Source organism: Haliotis cracherodii, unplaced genomic scaffold (genome assembly GCF_022045235.1).
Source record: "Haliotis cracherodii isolate W230 unplaced genomic scaffold, xgHalCrac1.p SCAF_27, whole genome shotgun sequence".
Classification (NCBI taxonomy): domain Eukaryota; kingdom Metazoa; phylum Mollusca; class Gastropoda; order Lepetellida; family Haliotidae; genus Haliotis; species Haliotis cracherodii.
The window spans coordinates 3,740,463-3,762,119 of NW_027266283.1; the positions used below are offsets into that span (position 1 = coordinate 3,740,463).

At 40.4% G+C, this 21,657-nt stretch overlaps 1 protein-coding gene across 1 annotated transcript; it reads right to left on the minus strand.

Moving 5' to 3' along the window:
- Positions 1 to 4,372: 4,372 nt before the first annotated feature.
- On the minus strand, positions 4,373 to 20,755 carry LOC139473277 (uncharacterized). Its single transcript, XM_071255812.1, has 9 exons — positions 20,592 to 20,755; positions 17,379 to 17,483; positions 10,528 to 10,653; positions 9,119 to 9,229; positions 8,709 to 8,831; positions 7,046 to 7,159; positions 5,551 to 5,640; positions 4,538 to 4,632; positions 4,373 to 4,425 (listed from the first exon to the last, which is right to left on the minus strand). Exons 1-8 carry the CDS (start codon positions 20,704 to 20,706, stop codon positions 4,547 to 4,549), a joined length of 870 nt encoding a protein of 289 aa, XP_071111913.1. The 5' UTR covers positions 20,707 to 20,755; the 3' UTR covers positions 4,373 to 4,425; positions 4,538 to 4,546.
- Between the last annotated feature and the right edge of the window lie 902 nt (positions 20,756 to 21,657).

The following is a 21,657-nucleotide window of genomic DNA, read 5'->3' on the forward strand; positions in this document are numbered from 1 at the left end:
CGTTAAACTATTTCTTATTGGCATTATGTCGATCTCTACTATTTAAAGAGCAGCACATGCTACCTGCATGTCACGTGATGGCTACTGCAGCACGAGGCTGCTACTGGTCAGAGGTCAGGAGGCGGAGGAGTCTGTACCTGTGTGTAGTGGCCAACCACACCGCCATTCTTGGATCCAGTGCTGTACTCAAAATCCACGATCTCGCCATGCCACAGTGTTGTCGCGCAGGTAGGAGTAGTTCGCCCTGTAGTAGTTGGCCACGTTCTGGCCCATTATCACAACCGGCAGAGCTTTAAGGAGAAACATAGATAAATATATTATCACACCCGTCAGATATATATGGGGAAATAATTATCACACCCGGCAGAGCTTGATGGAGAAACATAGATAAATATATTATCACAACCGTCAGATGTATATGGGGAAATATACATAACCCTAATCAACATACCGGGAAGAGCATTATTGGAAAATATTCATAATCTTCATAAGCACACCCGACAGAGATTTATGCAAATATAATCCAAATAGTCACTCAGTGCAGAAACTTATGTGTAAATATACATAATCCTAATGATCACACCCGGCAGAAACGTATGTGTAAATATACATAATCCTAATGATCACACCCGGCAGAAACTCATGTGTAAATATACATAATCCTAATGATCACACCCGACAGAAACGTATGTGTAAATATACATAATCCTAATGATCACACCAGGCAGAAACGTATGTGTAAATATACATGATCCTAATGATCACACCCGGCAGAAACTCATGTGTAAATATACATAATCCTAATGATCACACCAGGCAGAAACGTATGTGTAAATATACATAATCCTAATGATCACACCCGGCAGAAACTCATGTGTAAATATACATAATCCTAATGATCACACCCGACAGAAACGTATGTGTAAATATACATAATCCTAATGATCACACCCGGCAGAAACGTATGTGTAAATATACATGATCCTAATGATCACACCCGGCAGAAACGTATGTGTAAATATACATAATCCTAATGATCACACCCGGCAGAAACGTATGTGTAAATATACATAATCCTAATGATCACACCCGGCAGAAACTCATGTGTAAATATACATAATCCTAATGATCACACCCGGCAGAAACATATGTGTAAATATACATAATCCTAATGATCACACCCGGCAGAAACTCATGTGTAAATATACATAATCCTAATGATCACACCCGACAGAAACGTATGTGTAAATATACATAATCCTAATGATCACACCCGGCAGAAACTCATGTGTAAATATACATAATCCTAATGATCACACCCGACAGAAACGTATGTGTAAATATACATAATCCTAATGATCACACCCAGCAGAAACGTATGTGTAAATATACATGATCCTAATGATCACACCCGGCAGAAACGTATGTGTAAATATACATAATCCTAATGATCACACCCGGCAGAAACGTATGTGTAAATATACATAATCCTAATGATCACACCCGGCAGAAACGTATGTGTAAATATACATAATCCTAATGATCACACCCGGCAGAAACGTATGTGTAATATACATAATCCTTATTATCACACTCGTCAGAAACGTATGTGTAAATATACATAATCCTTATTAACACACCTGGCAGAACCTCATGTGTAAATATACATAATCTTCATTATCACACCCAGCAGAAACGTATGTGTAAATAAACATAATCTTCATTATCACACCCGGCAGAAACGTATGTGTAAATGTACATAATCCTAATTATCACTCCCGACAGAAACTTATAAGTAAATATACGAAATCCACATGTTCACACCCAGCTAGGTGCAAAAACATCTGTTCCATATTCACTATAGCCCCAAATAGAAGAAATATCCACCATAACAGAATGTTGGCACAAGAAGGAGTTTTGTATCAAAATACTGTTCCACAAACCGGTGTAACCTTCATTATAGGAATGGAAAGTGTCATATTAGGTTTCGTTCTTTATTTGATGGTGTGAAGTGTGACGAAACACGTACATAGTACATAGAAAGAAGCTCACATGGTGTGACTATCCACGTTCATCTTACCAGGATAATATATATATATACAGTAACAAGTTCACATTGTGCGACCATCCACGTTCATCTAACCAGGAATTCCACAGAAGAAAGTTTACATTGTGCGACCATCCACGTTCATCTAACCAGGAATTCCACAGAAGAAAGTTTACATTGTGTTGCCATCCACGTTCATCTAACCAGGAATTAAACAATATTAAGAAGTTCACATTGTGCGACCATCCACGTTCATCTAACCAGGAATTCAACAGAAGAAAGTTCACATTGTGCGATCATCCACGTTCATCTAACCAGGAATTACATAGTAAGAAGGTCACATTGTGCGACCATCAACGTTCATCTAACCAGGAATTATACAGTAACAAGTTCACATTGTGCGACCATCCACGTCTATCTAACCAGGAATTCCACAGAAGAAAGTTCACATTGTGCGACCATCCACGTTCATCTAACCAGGAATTACAGATCATAGAAATCCGAACGCAAAAATTCGTCATAAATGGCATGAAAGTTATTATCTTTCCATACCAACTCGTCACCATAATTTCAGACGCTGTCGTGAAGTGTGGAAAAAGCTGTTTAACCAACTATCATGTAATTGTTGGTGGTTTAATGCCTGGTGTAACAATACTTATAATGAAGATCCCTTGTGGATTTCGAGAGAGAATGGGTACCCAACTACAAATGCTGTGGAATGCTGCGTTGTCGCCGTTATAAAAACAAGCACAAAGTGTCAAAATTAACAAAGTGCGGCGATTCAACATTGTGGTCATTTGTCTCATTGTCGCATTGCCACGCTTCGAGTGAGTGAGTACGGTTTTACGCCGTTTGAGCAATATTCCAGCAATATCACGGCGGGGGACACCAGAAATGGGCTTCACACATTTTACCCATGTCGGGAATCGAACCCGGGTCTTCGGCGTGACGAGCAAACGCTTAAACGACTGGGCTACCCGACCGCCAGGCCACGCTTCGAAGAGAATTACGTCTTTTACCTAAGCGCGACAATGCGACAAAGGTTTATCCTCTGTTTGCCATTACATAGCAATGGATTAACAGTAGGTGTGTTTTTACAAGTAAAGGGGGCACGGCAGGCTGTTTCTAACAGACCTCTCTCCCCGAGTACACATCTAGGATGAGATGGAACGAAGTCTACGACAGGACCAGAACCAGCCGGCCACGCTAGCTCGGCTGGGTCAATGTTTGTTTGACATCTGGAACAACATCTCCCAGGCTGCTTTCAATCATCTGGTGTTTACAATGTGTCGCCGCTGCTTCGCCTTTATCAACGTACAAATTGTGGTCACACCCAGTACAGACATTGTTAATAGAGTTGTTACACAACCCCTTATTTACGGCGTGTCTCGCAGTCTCCTGTTACGAGTTATAGGTTTTGTCAATGGATATGTCATGGTAAAAACATTGATCAGATGAATGGCTGAATATATTGTTGTTATTTTCAATAAACACTTACACCACCTTATATGAACACAGGTACTTTTTCACGTAAGTACATTAATAACATACGTTAACGTTCGTTTCTGAATCTGTCTAGCCATTATCACGAGCATCCTTGACCGCAGATGTGGCCCTGCTCTGTCTTCCGTTCGATAGCTGTTTGGTTTTGTATTTAAATGATCACTCCGTGTGCATACAAACGGCTCAGTGAAAAATATTTTCTTGATTTTGTGAACATGCCAGTTTTATGTTTAATGACAGTGGTGTTTACACTGTTGCAGTGAAAAGACAGTAGACAGTATCAATGATCAACCAATGTTGTGTGGCAGTAGAGATTGTTGTAAGTTGTCAGTGGCAGCAACTGATTGAAGCGCTGGTACAATGTTGGGCGCTGTCGGCGGCTGTATGTGAGTTAATTAGAGTATTTCATCATGACTACAGACATGACACACAAACTTCCAACGCCGACTGAAAGTTTGGGGGATAAATGCACAAGTGGTTTGAGAAATAATGAATGTTAATACAGAGAAATGTATATTTTTTTCTTAGAGAAGATATTTGAATATGTCAACATACTTATTCGTTAATTGTAAGTTATTATTTGTTTATTGAAGTGTGGGGAGTGTTGGCAGCTCTAGAAGACCATTGTTCCGAATAAGTGTTCTCGTGTTTAGGATATAAAATCAGCTTTGTCAGCCAAAGTCTTTGGTTTCAGCTGCAGGTTCATACATAGTGATGAATTAGGACAAACACACACACACTGTGTTGTTAACTGCAGACATACTTCTAAAATTAAATGTAAACTGAATACACAGCGTAAAACAAAACAAACAGAGAAATACTGGAGTGTTATTTATTTCTGCAACTGCAAGACACTTTGCAAGTCCTTTCTTGACCTGTAAAACAACCACAGGGGATATATGATTTGCATATCAATTTTTGAACATAGACACTATGAATTGCATATTGCAATTGGGGTAAAACGTTACTATCTCAAACACCACATACCGTGTTTAACTAGGGACATCCTGGGCACACGCTGGCGTAAAAGGACAGGGCCTCACATAGGTTGTTTTCGATGAGGATGGCGCATATTGGGTTTTCTGCAGAGAAATGCAAAACAAGTAACCATATCCATACGTGGTTACATAACTATGGGAACAAGATGTTAACATAAGTAATTGCCATTTTTAAATGTCACATAAGATATGTAGATATTGGGCAAACCTTTGTTAGTCCTTACAACGCACACTACGAACAAGTTCTTATTCAATTTGAGAAACACATTGTATATATTACATCATTGGAAAATAATATTCAACATACAAAAGTATATTTTATCTTATTTAAATATAATATATATGTGTTTGAAACGGCTGATACTTATGATGTAAGAAGAGACACCAATCTATGAGTTCTTATTGAAATCAATGGTATTTTGATTTTGAACATACATACATAAATTTAATTTTTCTCTGGCTATGACAAGAGGGGTGACTTCAACTTTCCAATAGTCAACTTTCCCGTCATGTCGAGCAATAGTCCAACGGCTCCAGCCTTTGGTGTCTACATTTCGCAACTTTGGGGATACAATCGAGCATGATCTTTCTACCAAGATTTCAAAGAGCGGCATGCGACTCTTGCTCAGAAGTTGTTTGATCAAGGTTACAACATTCAAGGCCCCAGCAGAGCTTTTAAAAAAATTTAAGGTAGACGTGTGGAGGACATTTCCAAATTTGACGCATCAGTGACAAAAATTATGTCGGATCCAATTCCTTATTTTGACTTGTATCAATTATTCCCGTGTTTTCAGGTTAACATTTGACATGCCTGTGCATGTGTTTGTGACGGGCGCCACCGCTGGGGCAGGATGCATTAACCTTTTCGCGAACACCTGGTATCATCACTATTTGTCAGTCATTCATAAACACATGAAAAAATCGGAATCGTATTTTAGACTCTGCTTTAGACTCTGATTTCTATTGGATATGGAAAGGGTTTTGTGGCTTCATTTGCAGTACCTTCGACGCATGTGCAGGTGTCAGAGTTCAAAGTCTCAGAGTCCGCGCAGGTGACGTCACACGGGTCAGGAGTTGTTGCATCAGCGCCACCTGTGAAAGGCACACATGACCCATCATGTACGGAATGTCAAGGTGGTTGTGATTCTGACTGGTTTATAAGTGAATGTGAGCCTAGACTCACAGATATGTTACACACATACAAGGTATTCTGAGGTGTAACGTTATCCCAGATTGGAACTATGCTCTGTGTTTAGGGCATGGTTGTCATGGAAGCCGTACGTTTTGCATTTAATTTAATATAATAAAAATTTAATGTAATTTATATAATGTTAATGGATGACAGGCGTATGCATCTTCCCGAGGCAAGAGAGTTAACTGACTATGAAAGTCCATTTTCCACCCTTGCCGAACTAGACGGGTATCATGGAGTTACATTTCGGCTGTATGTCTATGAATAGTCCAATCAAAATCTCGCACCGAAATCGAAATCCGGTTCGTAAACTGTCGTGCAGATTTCGGTGGATTGCAGGATTTGCAAAGCATGTGCACTGCCAACTCGTTGTCAGCAGATATTTTCCAAAACTTTTCCTGTTTTTAATCAAGGTGCTCACGTGATTTGATGCATTTCGGGATGTAAGGCCCGTTTTATCACAATATAGATCTTGATTATCGATCAGATCGTCCTGACCGGGCGCCACCACTTTGTGTGAAGCAAACGCAAGTGACGCGAGAGGTGGAATCTGATTGGTCCATAGGAGAGGCTTAGAAAGGACATAACTGGTAATAGCCACTGGTGGCGCTACGATCGAACCCAGTACTTCCAACCTAGCTCGGCAAGGGTGGAAACTGGACCTTAGTTAACTCTCTTGCCTCGGGAAACTGGACCTTAGTTAACTCTCTTGCCTCGGGAAGATGAGGCGTATGTTGATTTTATTCAGATTGGGAGAACTAGGAATTACGCATACAACTGTCAGAAAAAAAACCCAACGAAATTCGCTCTTTGTACTTTTGTCCTATCTGTACTGAAACACGTTCAACATATTTCCCATATTGAGATGACAGTGCTGACAATGATCGCAAAGACTGGCTGGTGAGGATGTTCAAATATCAATCTCTGGTGATGAGGTGTGTGTGTGCGTGTGTGTGTGTGATAGATATCATGCCGCAGTTTAACATGAATACCCCACTCAGACATAGAATACCAACACCGAGCCGAGCAGTCCTTGTTTTAGTTCTTAATGCCGAGCGCAAGCAGGGTGACAACAAGCAACATCCTTTAAGGTCTTTTGGTATGACGCGACCGGGGAAATAAACCCGGACCTCCGAGCGGACGCTCTAGCACTAGACCACGGAGGCGGTCTCAGTCTCTAATATGTCGTTTCCACCCGATTATTTCATGACTACAGCAATATTGCTGGAACATTTATGAGTGCAGCGTAAACGATAAACCAATACAGTGTTACTTACATCGATAAACCAATACAGTGTTACTCACATTGTCCGCATGTTTCTGGACAGAGCAGATCCCTTACTCCCTCAAAAGCACAGTACCTGTCGAGGTCCACCTTGATCACTGGACATATGTAGAAGTCGGCGGACTCACATTTGTCTGGGAATAGAGTTTGAGTACATTCATTTACAATACTGGTAGGATGTTTGGAGAGGTCTGATTACTTCCTCCTGTTCATAGTCACAAGGTGGGAGGTGGGACTCATGATGGACAGGGATCTCCTTATTTAAGCTTTTATTTCGTGGCGTGTGAGGGACACTGCTGCAGTAACTGTAACATCAGTGTGTATGTGGCATCACTACAGCTGCTGTTACATCGGAGTGTATGTCACTACAGCGGTTGTTACATCGGAGTGTATGTCACTACAGCGGATGTTACATCGGAGTGAATGTCACTACAGCGGATGTTACATCGGAGTATATGTCACTACAGCGGATGTTACATCGGAGTGTATGTCACTACAGCGGATGTTACATCGGAGTGAATGTCACTACAGCGGATGTTACATCGGCGTGTATGTCACTACAGCGGTTGTTACATTGGAGTGTAAGGGACGTCACTACAAAAACCTTCACATCGGAAACTACGGGACATTATTATAGTTGCTGGTACAGACAGGCAGATATAGTTTATTAAAGTGTCACAAGTTAAACAGACATAGCTAATTTAAAACATTTTATGGCACAATAAAAGATGGTTAACATCCAGCTATAGCTTGGCTTACGAGACATTACACTTATTACATTGTGTACGGTAAAATACTATTCACAATGAAATAATCGTTATAAAATGATGTTGTACTATATATATGTCGTCTAAAAACGTCTGTTTGGCAGAAGCGATACATTTGATGCGCTTAATGTGCGGGTTATTTTCAGATAACAATTTAATGAAAATATCTTTAGGCTTTGTAGAATTGTAACAATATTATTTAATGTTGTATCTTAGGTCCTTATTACAATTACACACTGAAAGGAAATGAACTTCTGTTTCTACTTGTTTTCATCAGTGTAGACTCGTGAAGATCCGGGGTAGAATAGGTCTTCAGCAACCCATGCTTACGGTAAAAGTGACCCGTGAAGATCCAGGGTAGAATAGGTCTTCAGCAACCCATGCTTACGGTAAAAGTGACCCGTGAAGATCCACGGTAGAATAGGTCTTCAGCAACCCATGCTTACGGTAAAAGTGACCCGTGAAGATCCGGGGTAGAATAGGTCTTCAGCAACCCATGTTTGCCGTAAAAGTGACCCGTGAAGATCCGGGGTAGAATAGGTCTTCAGCAACCCATGCTTGCCGTAAAAGTGACCTGTGTAGATCCGGGGTAGAATAGGTCTTCAGCAACCCATGCTTGCCGTAAAAGTGACCCGTGAAGATCCGGGGTATAAGAGGTCTCCAGCAACCCATGCTTACGGTAAAAGGCGACTATGCTTGTCGTAAAATGCGACCAACGGGATCGGGTGGTCAGGCTGACTTGGTTGATGCATGTCATCAATCCCAATTGTGTGGATGCTCATGATGTCAGTCACTGGATTGTCTGGTCCAGACTCGATTATTAACAGACCTCCGTCATATAGCTGGAATATTGCTGAGTGCGGTGTAAAACAACAAACAAACAAACACACATCAGTGTATATTATGTGAGGCTTACCACAACGCCCACAGGCGGCTGGACATAGCTGGATGCCCATGATGGGGTTGTCGCACAGGTCTGCGTAGGCAGCGTTGTTGGCCAGTATCGGACAGAACGGCTGATCAATAACGGCGCAGTTCGCTGACCAAATACGAATGATCGTATTATCAATTAAACAAAGTACTATTCTAGTGTCAGTGTTCAATATAGTTCAATCTTCAATATATGCTAGACAGATGTAATCGTTTGAAAGGGGTTGGATTACTTTTCACAAAAGTGTTTAATCCAACATTGTCAAATACTGGGTTTGATGGCCATTGAGTCCGCGTAAACAGAAGTCGTCAGTCACTTCAAGACAGGTATTGGGAATTATGGAAAAGATAAAATAATTACATTTTGGTTGAAAATAACGAGTCTGTTGAAGTTACCTGTTGTCGGGACACAGGTGCATGTTGTATCGTCCAAAATCTCGTCAGCTCCACATGTGAGTGCACATGGATCGCCAGGACCTCCTGGCCCTCCAGGTCCTGGAGTAGCGTCTGAGTCCAGATATGTAGGTATATATACAACTTGTACAACATATGTAGGTATATATACAACTTGTACATCATATGTAGGTATATATACAACTTGTACATCATATGTAGGTATATTTACAACTTGGACATCATATGTAGGTATATATTCAACTTGTACATCATATGTAGGTATAAATACAACTTGTACATCATATGTAGGTATATATACAACTTGTACATCATATGTAGGTATATATACAACTCGTACATCATATGAAGGTATATATACAACTTGTACATCATATGTAGGTATATATACAACTTGCACATCATATGTAGGTATATATACAACTTGTACATCATATGTAGGTATATATTAATACAACTCGTATATCATATGTAGGTATATATACAACTCGTACATCATATGTAGGTATATGTACAACTCGTACATCATATGTAGGTATATATACAACGTGTACATCATATGTAGGTATATATACAACTTGTACATCATATGTAGGTATATATACAACTTTTACATCATATGTAGGTATATATACAACTTTTGCATCATATGTAGGTATATATGTATACAACTTGTACATCATATATAGGTAAATATACAACTTGTACATGTTCTCGAATCCTATGCAGGTATATATACATGTATAACATTTATATTTCACGATCCTCCACTTTGTTTGGAGGGTAAATGTTTCGGTATGGGTATGTCATTATATAACCACAAGCGAATATGTTTCGCCAGAAAACATATACAGGATAATATTTAAATAATGACCAATTTGTGTTAAAATATAAACTGTTAAAATACCGTGGACGTTTTCTCTTTTTGACTCAATAGAAAAATACAAGCATTTGGATCGGTAGATTCGCCTAAAAGGGACACGAATCCTCGTCTTTTACCAACTGAACAGTTAGATTCTATATTAACTAAATGTTGAAGAAATACTTCTCTAAAGTTCAAAATTAAACACTCCTAGTAGAGTCCAGCGTACGGCCCATGTATTTCGACAACATCCATGTATATACATGCTACCGGACCCGTGAAGATCCGGGAAGAATAGGCCTTCAGCAACCAATGCTTGGTTATCATCCTATCCCATTTGCGTTGATCGATGCTCATGACATTAATCACTGGATTGTCTGGTCCAGACTCGATTATTTACAGACCACAGTCATATAGCTGGAATATTGCTGAGTGCGTCAAACATCAAACAAACAATCAAACAAAACGTGCTACCGATTCTTAAGTGTAATTCCTGCACCTCCTTCTCTATAGTGGTAAACACACATACCGCAATTTCCACACGCTGTGGGACACAGGGTCTCCCCAACCAAGGGCTCGCTACACAACCCGGAGAACGGCTCACTGGTGAAGACCTGGCAGATCTGCAGCTCGGGGCGGCTGCATCTGTCCACATCTAGATGTCGGGCAGGAAGACAACATCAGGTTGATATGCAATATTTAGATACCTCTATTGTCATACGTTCATTTAAAGGATGTAAGACCAAGCCATTCAAAGCATGTTATATATACCAGATACTCCGTATTTTCTGAAATTCAGGGGTCTTTTACTATTTCATTCAAAGAAAATGTGTAAAACTAACAAGCCTCTTCTTGTGTACTGGTCCTGTTATAAGTCAATACAAACCACCTCTGCAAAGCAATAACATTTGTTATTATACCAAAAATGTGACTTGGTAAATCTGTAATTTTAATTTTGGAATTGTTACCGCTATGTGCTTCAGACTTCAGCCTACTGCCGCCCTCTGGGCAGGTCTACATGACGGTATCCTGAGCAGTGTTCGCTGTTAACCATGATAGTCAAGGGATTCTTGTCGCAGTGTTCGGTTAATTTTAATCTCCAGCAAAATGTGTCAACAATCTCCTGCGATGCGTTTACATGTTATATTGGTATGGCGTGCTCCACGTCCCTGCTTCCATGTTGTGCTCCCTTTAAAACATGAAAATCCATCATTCCTTCCTGGTCTGACGTAATGGCTCGACTGTTGCTTCAAGGCGCAGAAGAAATTTCTCCTATTTCCTCTGTGCTGGTTTAACTTCTGGACTAACACAGGAACGGAGGGTTTGGACAAGGCCGAGATCACGAGAGTAGGGGAATGAAATCGTAAAACATACTTTCGCCGATGGTCAATGGATTGAGAATTTTAGAATGACAGGGGAAACATTTTAGTTCATTTGTCATGAGCTCCATGTGGCTCATGCAACATAGTGAACTGCCATAGCAATCTATTGGTGGGCATTGTCTGCCGAGTACCGAATTGTGAATACCCTATTTGGAGTAGGTTCGTCAACGGTGAGGAAATGTGTACGAGATGTGTCTACTGCACTTGTGGATGAAATTGGTCCCTCTCACATTAAGATCCCTAAAGATGTTGATCATGACCTACAGGCTGTGATTGAAGGTTTCGAGAATACCTGTGATTCCCTAACTGTGGAGAGGCTGTAGATGAGACCATATCATTGGGTCAGTGCATGCACATTGCGACTACCTAAACAGAAAAAGGATGGTGCTCCAAGCAGTCTGCGATGAAACAAGTAAGTGTTTACCTACGTCAATGTGGGATGGCCAGGTCAGGTCCATGACGCGCGGGTGTTCGGCAACTCCGAGCTGTACCACTAAGGTGTAACCAGTGGCCAGAGAAGATGAGGTCCCACAAGGACACCGTAATACCAGGAACACTGGTTGCAGATGCTGCTTACTCAGTTTAACCCTGGTTGTTGAAACCAGATAACAATGTAACCAATCTATCAGCTGACCAAAGACAGTTCAAGTACCGACTCAGTCGAGCTAGGATGACCACAGAGAACTCATTCGGACTCAAGGGCAGATGGAGATGTCTCCAAAAGAGGCTAGATGTTTTTTTGCGGACTTTGCCACGACAGTCATAACAGCATGCGTAGTGCTTCACAATGTGTGCGACATGCGTCGTGAACGGTACAACGTGGATGGGGCTAATGATGAGGCAGAGGAAGAGGAAGAGGTAGATGTGGAGGGGGAAGACGATACTGCCCAGAACGACCTGCGCCATCGTGATGGCTTGGTTTATACTTTGTCCATATGTGACGTTAATGTTTCCTCTGACATTAAATTCATGCAATTCGCATATGACACGGATTTCAGGAGAAACAAAAACGAATTCCTTTTCGTTTGTGAGTTTATTGTAACTCCTTCTTCTGCCGTTCTTCAGATTCAGTCTTCTGTTTTTTCCAACACTATTCGCTTCACTTCAGCATCAACCTTCTTTTCTTCTGATTTCAGAACAATTGTTTCAAACTTCTCATTACTGTCTGAAAACACGGTCATCACACTGTCTAAATCTGTTTCTAGCCACGGTATCTTCCGTTTTTCTCTGCTTCACGTGTTTTTTTCTGTTTCTTTCTATCTCTTCTGTTCTTCTGTTTTATTCTTTCTATAGCCATCACTGATTTCTAGAATAGTCTATAGCTACATGTCATTATGGCTGTAGTACCTCTGAATGTTCTAGGGTAGTGTATAGCTACATATCGTTATGGCTGTAGTACCTCCGAATGTTCTAGAGTAGTGTATAGATACATATCGTTATGGCTGCAGTACCTCCGAATGTTCTAGGGTAGTGTATAGCTACATATCGTTATGACTGTAGCACCTCCGAATGTTCTAGGGTAGTGTATAGCTACATATCATTATGACTGTAGTACCTCCGAATGTTCTAGGGTAGTGTATAGCTACATATCGTTATGACTGTAGCACCTCCGAATGTTCTAGGGTAGTGTATAGCTACATATCATTATGGCTGTAGTACATCTGAATGTTCTAGGGTAGTGTATAGCTACATATCGTTATGACTGTAGCACCTCCGAATGTTCTAGGGTAGTGTATAGCTACATATCATTATGACTGTAGTACCTCCGAATGTTCTAGGGTAGTGTATAGCTACATATCGTTATGACTGTAGCACCTCCGAATGTTCTAGGGTAGTGTATAGCTACATATCACTATGGCTGTAGTACATCTGAATGTTCTAGGGTAGTGTATAGCTACATATCGTTATGACTGTAGCACCTCCGAAAGTTCTAGGGTAGTGTATAGCTACATATCATTATGACTGTAGCACCTCCGAATGTTCTAGGGTAGTATATAGCTACATATCATTATGGCTGTAGCACCTCCAAATGTTCTAGAGTAGTGTATAACTACATATCTTTTTGGCTGTAGTACCTCTAGAATGTTCTAGAGTAGTGTATAGCTACATATCATTATGGCTGTAGTACCTCTAGAATGTTCTAGGGTAGTGTATAGCTACATATCTTTTTGGCTGTAGTACCTCTAGAATGTTCTAGAGTAGTGTATAGCTACATATCATTATGGCTGTAGTACATCTGAATGTTCTAGGGTAGTGTATAGCTACATATCTTTTTGGCTGTAGTACCTCTAGAATGTTCTAGAGTAGTGTATAGCTACATATCATTATGGCTGTAGTACCTCCGAATGTTCTAGGGTAGTGTATAGCTACATATCATTATGGCTGTAGTACCTCCGAATGTTCTAGGGTAGTGTATAGCTACATATCATTATGGCTGTAGTACCTCCGAATGTTCTAGGGTAGTGTATAGCTACATATCATTATGGCTGTAGTACCTCCGAATGTTCTAGGGTAGTGTATAGCTACATATCATTATGGCTGTAGTACCTCCAAATGTTCTAGGGTAGTATATAGCTACATATCATTATGGCTGTAGCACCTGCAAATGTTCTAGAGTAGTGTATAACTACATATCTTTTTGGCTGTAGTACCTCTAGAATGTTCTAGGGTAGTGTATAGCTACATATCGTTATGACTGTAGCACCTCCGAATGTTCTAGGGTAGTGTATAGCTACATATCATTATGGCTGTAGTACCTCCAAATGTTCTAGGGTAGTATATAGCTACATATCATTATGGCTGTAGCACCTCCAAATGTTCTAGAGTAGTGTATAACTACATATCTTTTTGGCTGTAGTACCTCTAGAATGTTCTAGGGTAGTATATAGCTACATATCATTATGGCTGTAGTACCTCCAAATGTTCTAGAGTAGTGTATAACTACATATCTTTTTGGCTGTAGTACCTCTAGAATGTTCTAGAGTAGTGTATAACTACATATCTTTTTGGCTGTAGTACCTCTAGAATGTTCTAGAGTAGTGTATAATTACATATCTTTTTGGCTGTAGTACCTCTAGAATGTTCTAGAGTAGTGTATAACTACATATCTTTTTGGCTCTAGTACCTCTAGAATGTTCTAGAGTAGTGTATAACTACATATAATTTTGGCTGTAGTACCTCTAGAATGTTCTAGAGTAGTGTATAACTACATATAATTTTGGCTGTAGTACCTCTAGAATGTTCTAGAGTAGTGTATAACTACATATAATTTTGGCTGTAGTACCTCTAGAATGTTCTAGAGTAGTGTATAACTACATATAATTTTGGCTGTAGTACCTCTAGAATGTTCTAGAGTAGTGTATAACTACATATAATTTTGGCTGTAGTACCTCTAGAATGTTCTAGAGTAGTGTATAGCTACATATCATTATGGCTGTAGTACATCTGAATGTTCTAGGGTAGTGTATAGCTACATATCTTTTTGGCTGTAGTACCTCTAGAATGTTCTAGAGTAGTGTATAGCTACATATCATTATGGCTGTAGTACCTCCGAATGTTCTAGGGTAGTGTATAGCTACATATCATTATGGCTGTAGTACCTCCGAATGTTCTAGGGTAGTGTATAGCTACATATCATTATGGCTGTAGTACCTCCGAATGTTCTAGGGTAGTGTATAGCTACATATCATTATGGCTGTAGTACCTCCGAATGTTCTAGGGTAGTGTATAGCTACATATCATTATGGCTGTAGTACCTCCAAATGTTCTAGGGTAGTATATAGCTACATATCATTATGGCTGTAGCACCTGCAAATGTTCTAGAGTAGTGTATAACTACATATCTTTTTGGCTGTAGTACCTCTAGAATGTTCTAGGGTAGTGTATAGCCTTATATCGTTATGACTGTAGCACCTCCGAATGTTCTAGGGTAGTGTATAGCTACATATCATTATGGCTGTAGTACCTCCAAATGTTCTAGGGTAGTATATAGCTACAAATCATTATGGCTGTAGCACCTCCAAATGTTCTAGAGTAGTGTATAACTACATATCTTTTTGGCTGTAGTACCTCTAGAATGTTCTAGGGTAGTATATAGCTACATATCATTATGGCTGTAGTACCTCCAAATGTTCTAGAGTAGTGTATAACTACATATCTTTTTGGCTGTAGTACCTCTAGAATGTTCTAGAGTAGTGTATAACTACATATCTTTTTGGCTGTAGTACCTCTAGAATGTTCTAGAGTAGTGTATAATTACATATCTTTTTGGCTGTAGTACCTCTAGAATGTTCTAGAGTAGTGTATAACTACATATCTTTTTGGCTCTAGTACCTCTAGAATGTTCTAGAGTAGTGTATAACTACATATAATTTTGGCTGTAGTACCTCTAGAATGTTCTAGAGTAGTGTATAACTACATATAATTTTGGCTGTAGTACCTCTAGAATGTTCTAGAGTAGTGTATAACTACATATAATTTTGGCTGTAGTACCTCTAGAATGTTCTAGAGTAGTGTATAACTACATATAATTTTGGCTGTAGTACCTCTAGAATGTTCTAGAGTAGTGTATAACTACATATAATTTTGGCTGTAGTACCTCTAGAATGTTCTAGAGTAGTGTATAACTACATATAATTTTGGCTGTAGTACCTCTAGAATGTTCTAGAGTAGTGTATAACTACATATCTTTTTGGCTGTAGTACCTCTAGAATGTTCTAGAGAAGTGTATAGCTACATATCATTATGGCTGTAGTACCTCTAGAATGTTCTAGATTTGTGTTTGGCTACAAACCATCCATGTCCAGTGTATTACTCAGGATCCAGATGCATAAAAGCGAATCTCGCCTCTCGACAATGCAGTGTACTTTTTAAAACAAATTCATAATTAATTGATAGTCCTTAGTTTTAACAACTTGATATAAAAAGGGATGCTTTGATCGAAGTACTTATAGTCACATCATGGAGCAGCGAGTGTTCTTGTACGTGACGATAGGCTGCAGATGACTTAAAAAAGCTAGCGCATGCATAAGGCAACATCCTTATATTTTATTTTTAGGATATTAACGGATTTTGTCTGCAAACGATCTAGTTTGTATGAAAGTGTCAACGTTTATTTATTCAAATTGGGAAATTTAGGCATTTCCTCACTACAAAATTGATGTAAATAGGCATAAAATGTTATAATGTCAACGATTTAATGATTTTACATATGACTTTGTTTTCTTCCTGTTGATTATTATAAGAGACTGTATCGTTACTTTACAGGTAGCTGCGCATTCTGTATAGTTATAAATGATGAGGTGTTGATATTTACCAAACTGTTTGAAACTGTTCACGGCCAAAAAGCGAGAAATAGTCTTGTAAAGCAGTTTCAGAATTACTTCTGACATTCCGAGACATTACAAGTTCGGTCTCGATCAAACCACGGCTTGTCAGACAGTGTCCGTATGGATTTAAAATCCCTTTTGATCAAAAGTAACCGAAAACGGGGTACGAACTAAAAGCCAGTATAATAACCTGCCCCATGGCACGCACTTCAGAAAGTGAGTGAGTTGGGTTTAACGCCGCTTTGAACTGTATTCAAGTTTTACCACGGCGTGTCAGCTTAGTGTGCGAGGACAGCCCGAAGTGATGCAGGTCTCAGATGTAACCCCACGACAACGAGCATGGTGCTTACAAACCTAGAAACGTAATGAGATCGACTCTGGATTCGAACCACATAGAGGTTTTTGGCAAGCCTAAGGTACGCAACTCTGTTCAACGAATTGCGGCGCATCAGATAACTGGCCCCGCCTCCGCGTTCCTCGAAGCATATAGGCAAACAGTGGGCATATAAACAAACAATCTTCATCTTAAAGAACACTAAGTATAAAGACAAACAGTGGGCAGTGCATTCAGCCCTTGTAGTTCCACCTTAACACGAATGGCACCATGTAAGCATGAGACCATGAGACCCAGTGAGACAAATACACGGCGGTCTGTGTTGTGATGCACTTACCTCCACATTCTCCACACGTGACGGGGCAGAGGTCAGATATCACTTCCACTGGACACAGTTCAGTCGGTATCAGGACGCACAGGTCGCTTTCTCCACTTTCACATACTGAGACATGCGGAAAATAAATATATTGTTAGCAACGTCCTTCATTCGACGTAAAGAGATTTACACGGTATTTAGTAAACGAATTATAAATACGCTGAATTTGTTTTAATTCTTCGATCATATCCAGGCGAATAACTTATAAGCATTAACACCAAGTTGCAATATTTTACACTTTACTTTGAGGGATGGTTGTACAAGCGTTAAGGAACATAATGCGGTGTATTGCATTAGTAACATCATGCAGCACGTTACATTAAGGAACATCATGCGGAGTGTTACACGAAAGAACATCTTTAGGGATGTTACATTGAGGAACATCATGCGGAGTGTTACACTAAAGAACATCTTTAGGGGTGTTACATTGAGGAACATCATGCGGAGTGTTACACTAAATGACATCTTTAGGGATGTTACGTTAAGGAACATCATGCGGAGTGTTACACTAAATAACATCTTTCGGGATGTTACGTTAAGGAACATCATGCGGAGTGTTACACTAAAGAACATCTTTCGGGATGTTACATTGAGGAACATCATGCGGAGTGTTACACTAAATAACATCTTTAGGGATGTTACGTTAAGGAACATCATGCGGAGTGTTACACTAAATAACATCTTTAGGGATGTTACGTTAAGGAACATCACGCAGAGTGTTTCACGAAAGAACATCTTTCGGGATGTTACATTGAGGAACATCATGCGGAGTGTTACACTAAATAACATCTTCCGGGATGTTACATTAAGGAACATCATGCGGAGTGTTACACTAAATAACATCTTTAGGGATGTTACGTTAAGGAACATCATGCGGAGTGTTACACTAAATAACATCTTTAGGGATGTTACGTTAAGGAACATCACGCAGAGTGTTTCACGAAAGAACATCTTTCGGGATGTTACATTGAGGAACATCATGCGGAGTGTTACACTAAATAACATCTTCCGGGATGTTACATTAAGGAACATCATGCGGAGTGTTACATTAAGAAACACCTTCTGGATGTTACAGAACATCTTCAGGCATGTTACATCAAGAACATCATGCGGCATCTGCATTGCATGGGTTGAGGGTACATAGGTTGCTGTTAAAGAGGTTGCGGGTACTGGGGTTGCGGGTACATAAACCGCATGTATAGGGGTTGCGGGTACATAGATTGAGGGTACATAGTTTGGGGGACATAAGTTGCGGGCACTTAGGTTGCGGGTACATAGGTTGAGGGTACATAGGTTGCGGGTACATAGGTTGAGGGTACATAGGTTGAGGGTACATACATGTAGGTTGTGGGTACATAGGTTGAGGGTACATAGGTTGAGGGTACATAGGTTGAGGGTACATACATGTAGGTTGCGGGTACTTAGGTTAAGGGTACATACATGTAGGTTGAGGGTACATAGGTTGAGGGTACATACATGTAGGTTGCGGGTACATAGGTTGAGGGTACATAGGTTGAGGGTACATAGGTTGAGGGTACATACATGTAGGTTGCGGGTACATAGGTTGCGGGTACATAGGTTGAGGGTACGTAGGTTGCGGGTACATAGGTTGAGGGTACATAGGTTGAGGGTACATACATGTAGGTTGCGGGTACATAGGTTAAGGGTACATAGGTTGAGGGTACATAGGTTGAGGGTACATACATGTAGGTTGCGGGTACTTAGGTTAAGGGTACATAGGTTGAGGGTACATACATGTAGGTTGCGGGTACATAGGTTGCGGGTACATAGGTTGAGGGTACATAGGTTGAGGGGACATAGGTTGAGGGTACATAGGTTGAGGGTACATAGGTTGAGGGTACATACATGTAGGTTGCGGGTACATAGGTTGCGGGTACATAGGTTGAGGGTACGTAGGTTGCGGGTACATAGGTTGAGGGTACATAGGTTGAGGGTACATACATGTAGGTTGCAGGTACATAGGTTAAGGGTACATAGGTTGAGGGTACATAGGTTGAGGGTACATACATGTAGGTTGCGGGTACATAGGTTGCGGGCACTTAGGTTGAGGGTACATAGGTTGAGGGTACATAGGTTGCGGGTACATAGGTTGCGGGTACATAGGTTAAGGGTACTTAGGTTAAGGGTACATAGGTTAAGGGTACATAGGTTGAGGGTACATAGGTTGCGGGTACTTAGGTTGCGGGTACATAAGTTGAGGGTACATACATGTAGGTTGCGGGTACTTAGGTTGCGGGTACATAGGTTGAGGGTACATAGGTTGCGGGCACTTAGGTTGCGGGTACATAGGTTGAGGGTACATAGGTTGCGGGCACTTAGGTTGAGGGTACATAGGTTGAGGGTACATAGGTTGCGGGCACTTAGGTTGAGGGTACATAGGTTGAGGGTACATAGGTTGAGGGTACATAGGTTGCGGGTACTTAGGTTGAGGGTAGAAAGGTTGAGGGTACATAGGTTGAGGGTACATAGGTTGAGCGTACATAGGTTGCGGGTACTTAGGTTGCAGGTACAGAGGTTGCGGGTACTGGGGTTGCGGGTACAAAACCTGGCTGGTGTGTATGAGTTTTAAGCTTGAGTTCGTCCGTCGTGTTGGACGTTTAACATGATGAACCATGATGTGCCTCTCAGTTCTGAATATGAACACCTTTTTGACTCGGATGATTATGCTCATCAAGAATATGTTAAGTGAATAGTCAATGCTATCCCTGCCTTTTATGATTTTGGATATAAAACTTGAAAACAGCATTGCTTATTTTATGCCTCCAAGAATAATTTGTGTACACATGTCGTTAGTTTGTGACATATATATTGAAATATAATCGCTTGTTTTCGTCTCAACACATCCTTGATGGGAACCCAAGCATCTTAAATAGGGAATGTATAATAACAATGTGACCTCTCTGATTACATGTCATCGTATCAGTGGTCAGTCGGTCCAAGACTTGAGTAAATAATCAAGTCTTGGACCGATACTACATTACTAACGACTAATCACTGCCCAAACACAATGCAATGAGCGTCTACCGACGTGATGTTGTTAGAATATTGCGTACTGAGGCCTAAAACAAGATTTACACGTCATCTACGCGTACCTACGCATACTACGCATACTTACGCATACTACACATACTTACGCATACTACACATACTCACGGGGAGACGGGGCTTCGGTAGTCGCACAGAGAGAGGGCGAGATCCAAAAACATGTGTAAAAAACAAACAAAGTGAAGATTCCGTGCCACGCCATTTTCTTATGACTTACATACATATATGTTCACTGCTTCGTAAGAAATAGGAACATGTGCTATAAGGTCTCTTCTGTGAAGATATACGTAAGCCACTGTGTATTTTACCTTTGTATTTGCTCAATGACCGTATAAAGTATTGATACAGGTGATATGTCACATGTGAAATATTGACAAGAAAAAAGGCGAGTTCGTCATAACAGAATGTGTTAATTGACAGGTGAATGAGTCTCACACATGCCTCTGTATAAGACGATTTAAGTGACGTTTTTAACATTAGTGAAAAGAATGCATGTATATGACAACATCAAATGAAATACCAAAGCAATATGTCAATATGCAATATTTTAATTTCTTCAAGAACGGAATTTGAAGATTTGTATTTCAGCTTTTCTTCAGCGAGGAATCCATGATAGCCTTTTAATAAGTAATGGATGACGAACAGAAGGCCTGACGCTACCCCCAACACGAATAATGAATCTGACACTTGCCATAGGTACCGATTTATTGGCGTTGTGAGAAGAAGTCTGAAAACGTTCATTTCAACAACGCTGAAACGTACCAGCTCCTAGCCGACACCACGATCAGACTGTCACATTATGTAGCGAAAAACAATTATTGTCAACCCGTGAATCACCACTGACTCAGGAATCAGTATCTGGAGTGTCCACCCCTCTCGCCAATGACATTCTCGAGGCGTCTCCCTATGATGCTGATCAGACGTCATCAGGGTCCTCTGCCAATCTTGGTGCAGTGCACTGGTCAGTTCATTCAGGCCATATAGAAGATGAGACTCTTGACAGAAACAGAAAACACAGAAAATGATCACAAGAATTTGTCGTTTAAATACACCCAACGTCCAGTTTGATATATAATTGAAAACATCATTAATTACACACACTAAAAATGAGGGGAAAAAAACGGCCATGGGAGCAGTGCCAATTTACACTTATCAGAGGGGTACACAAAGTACG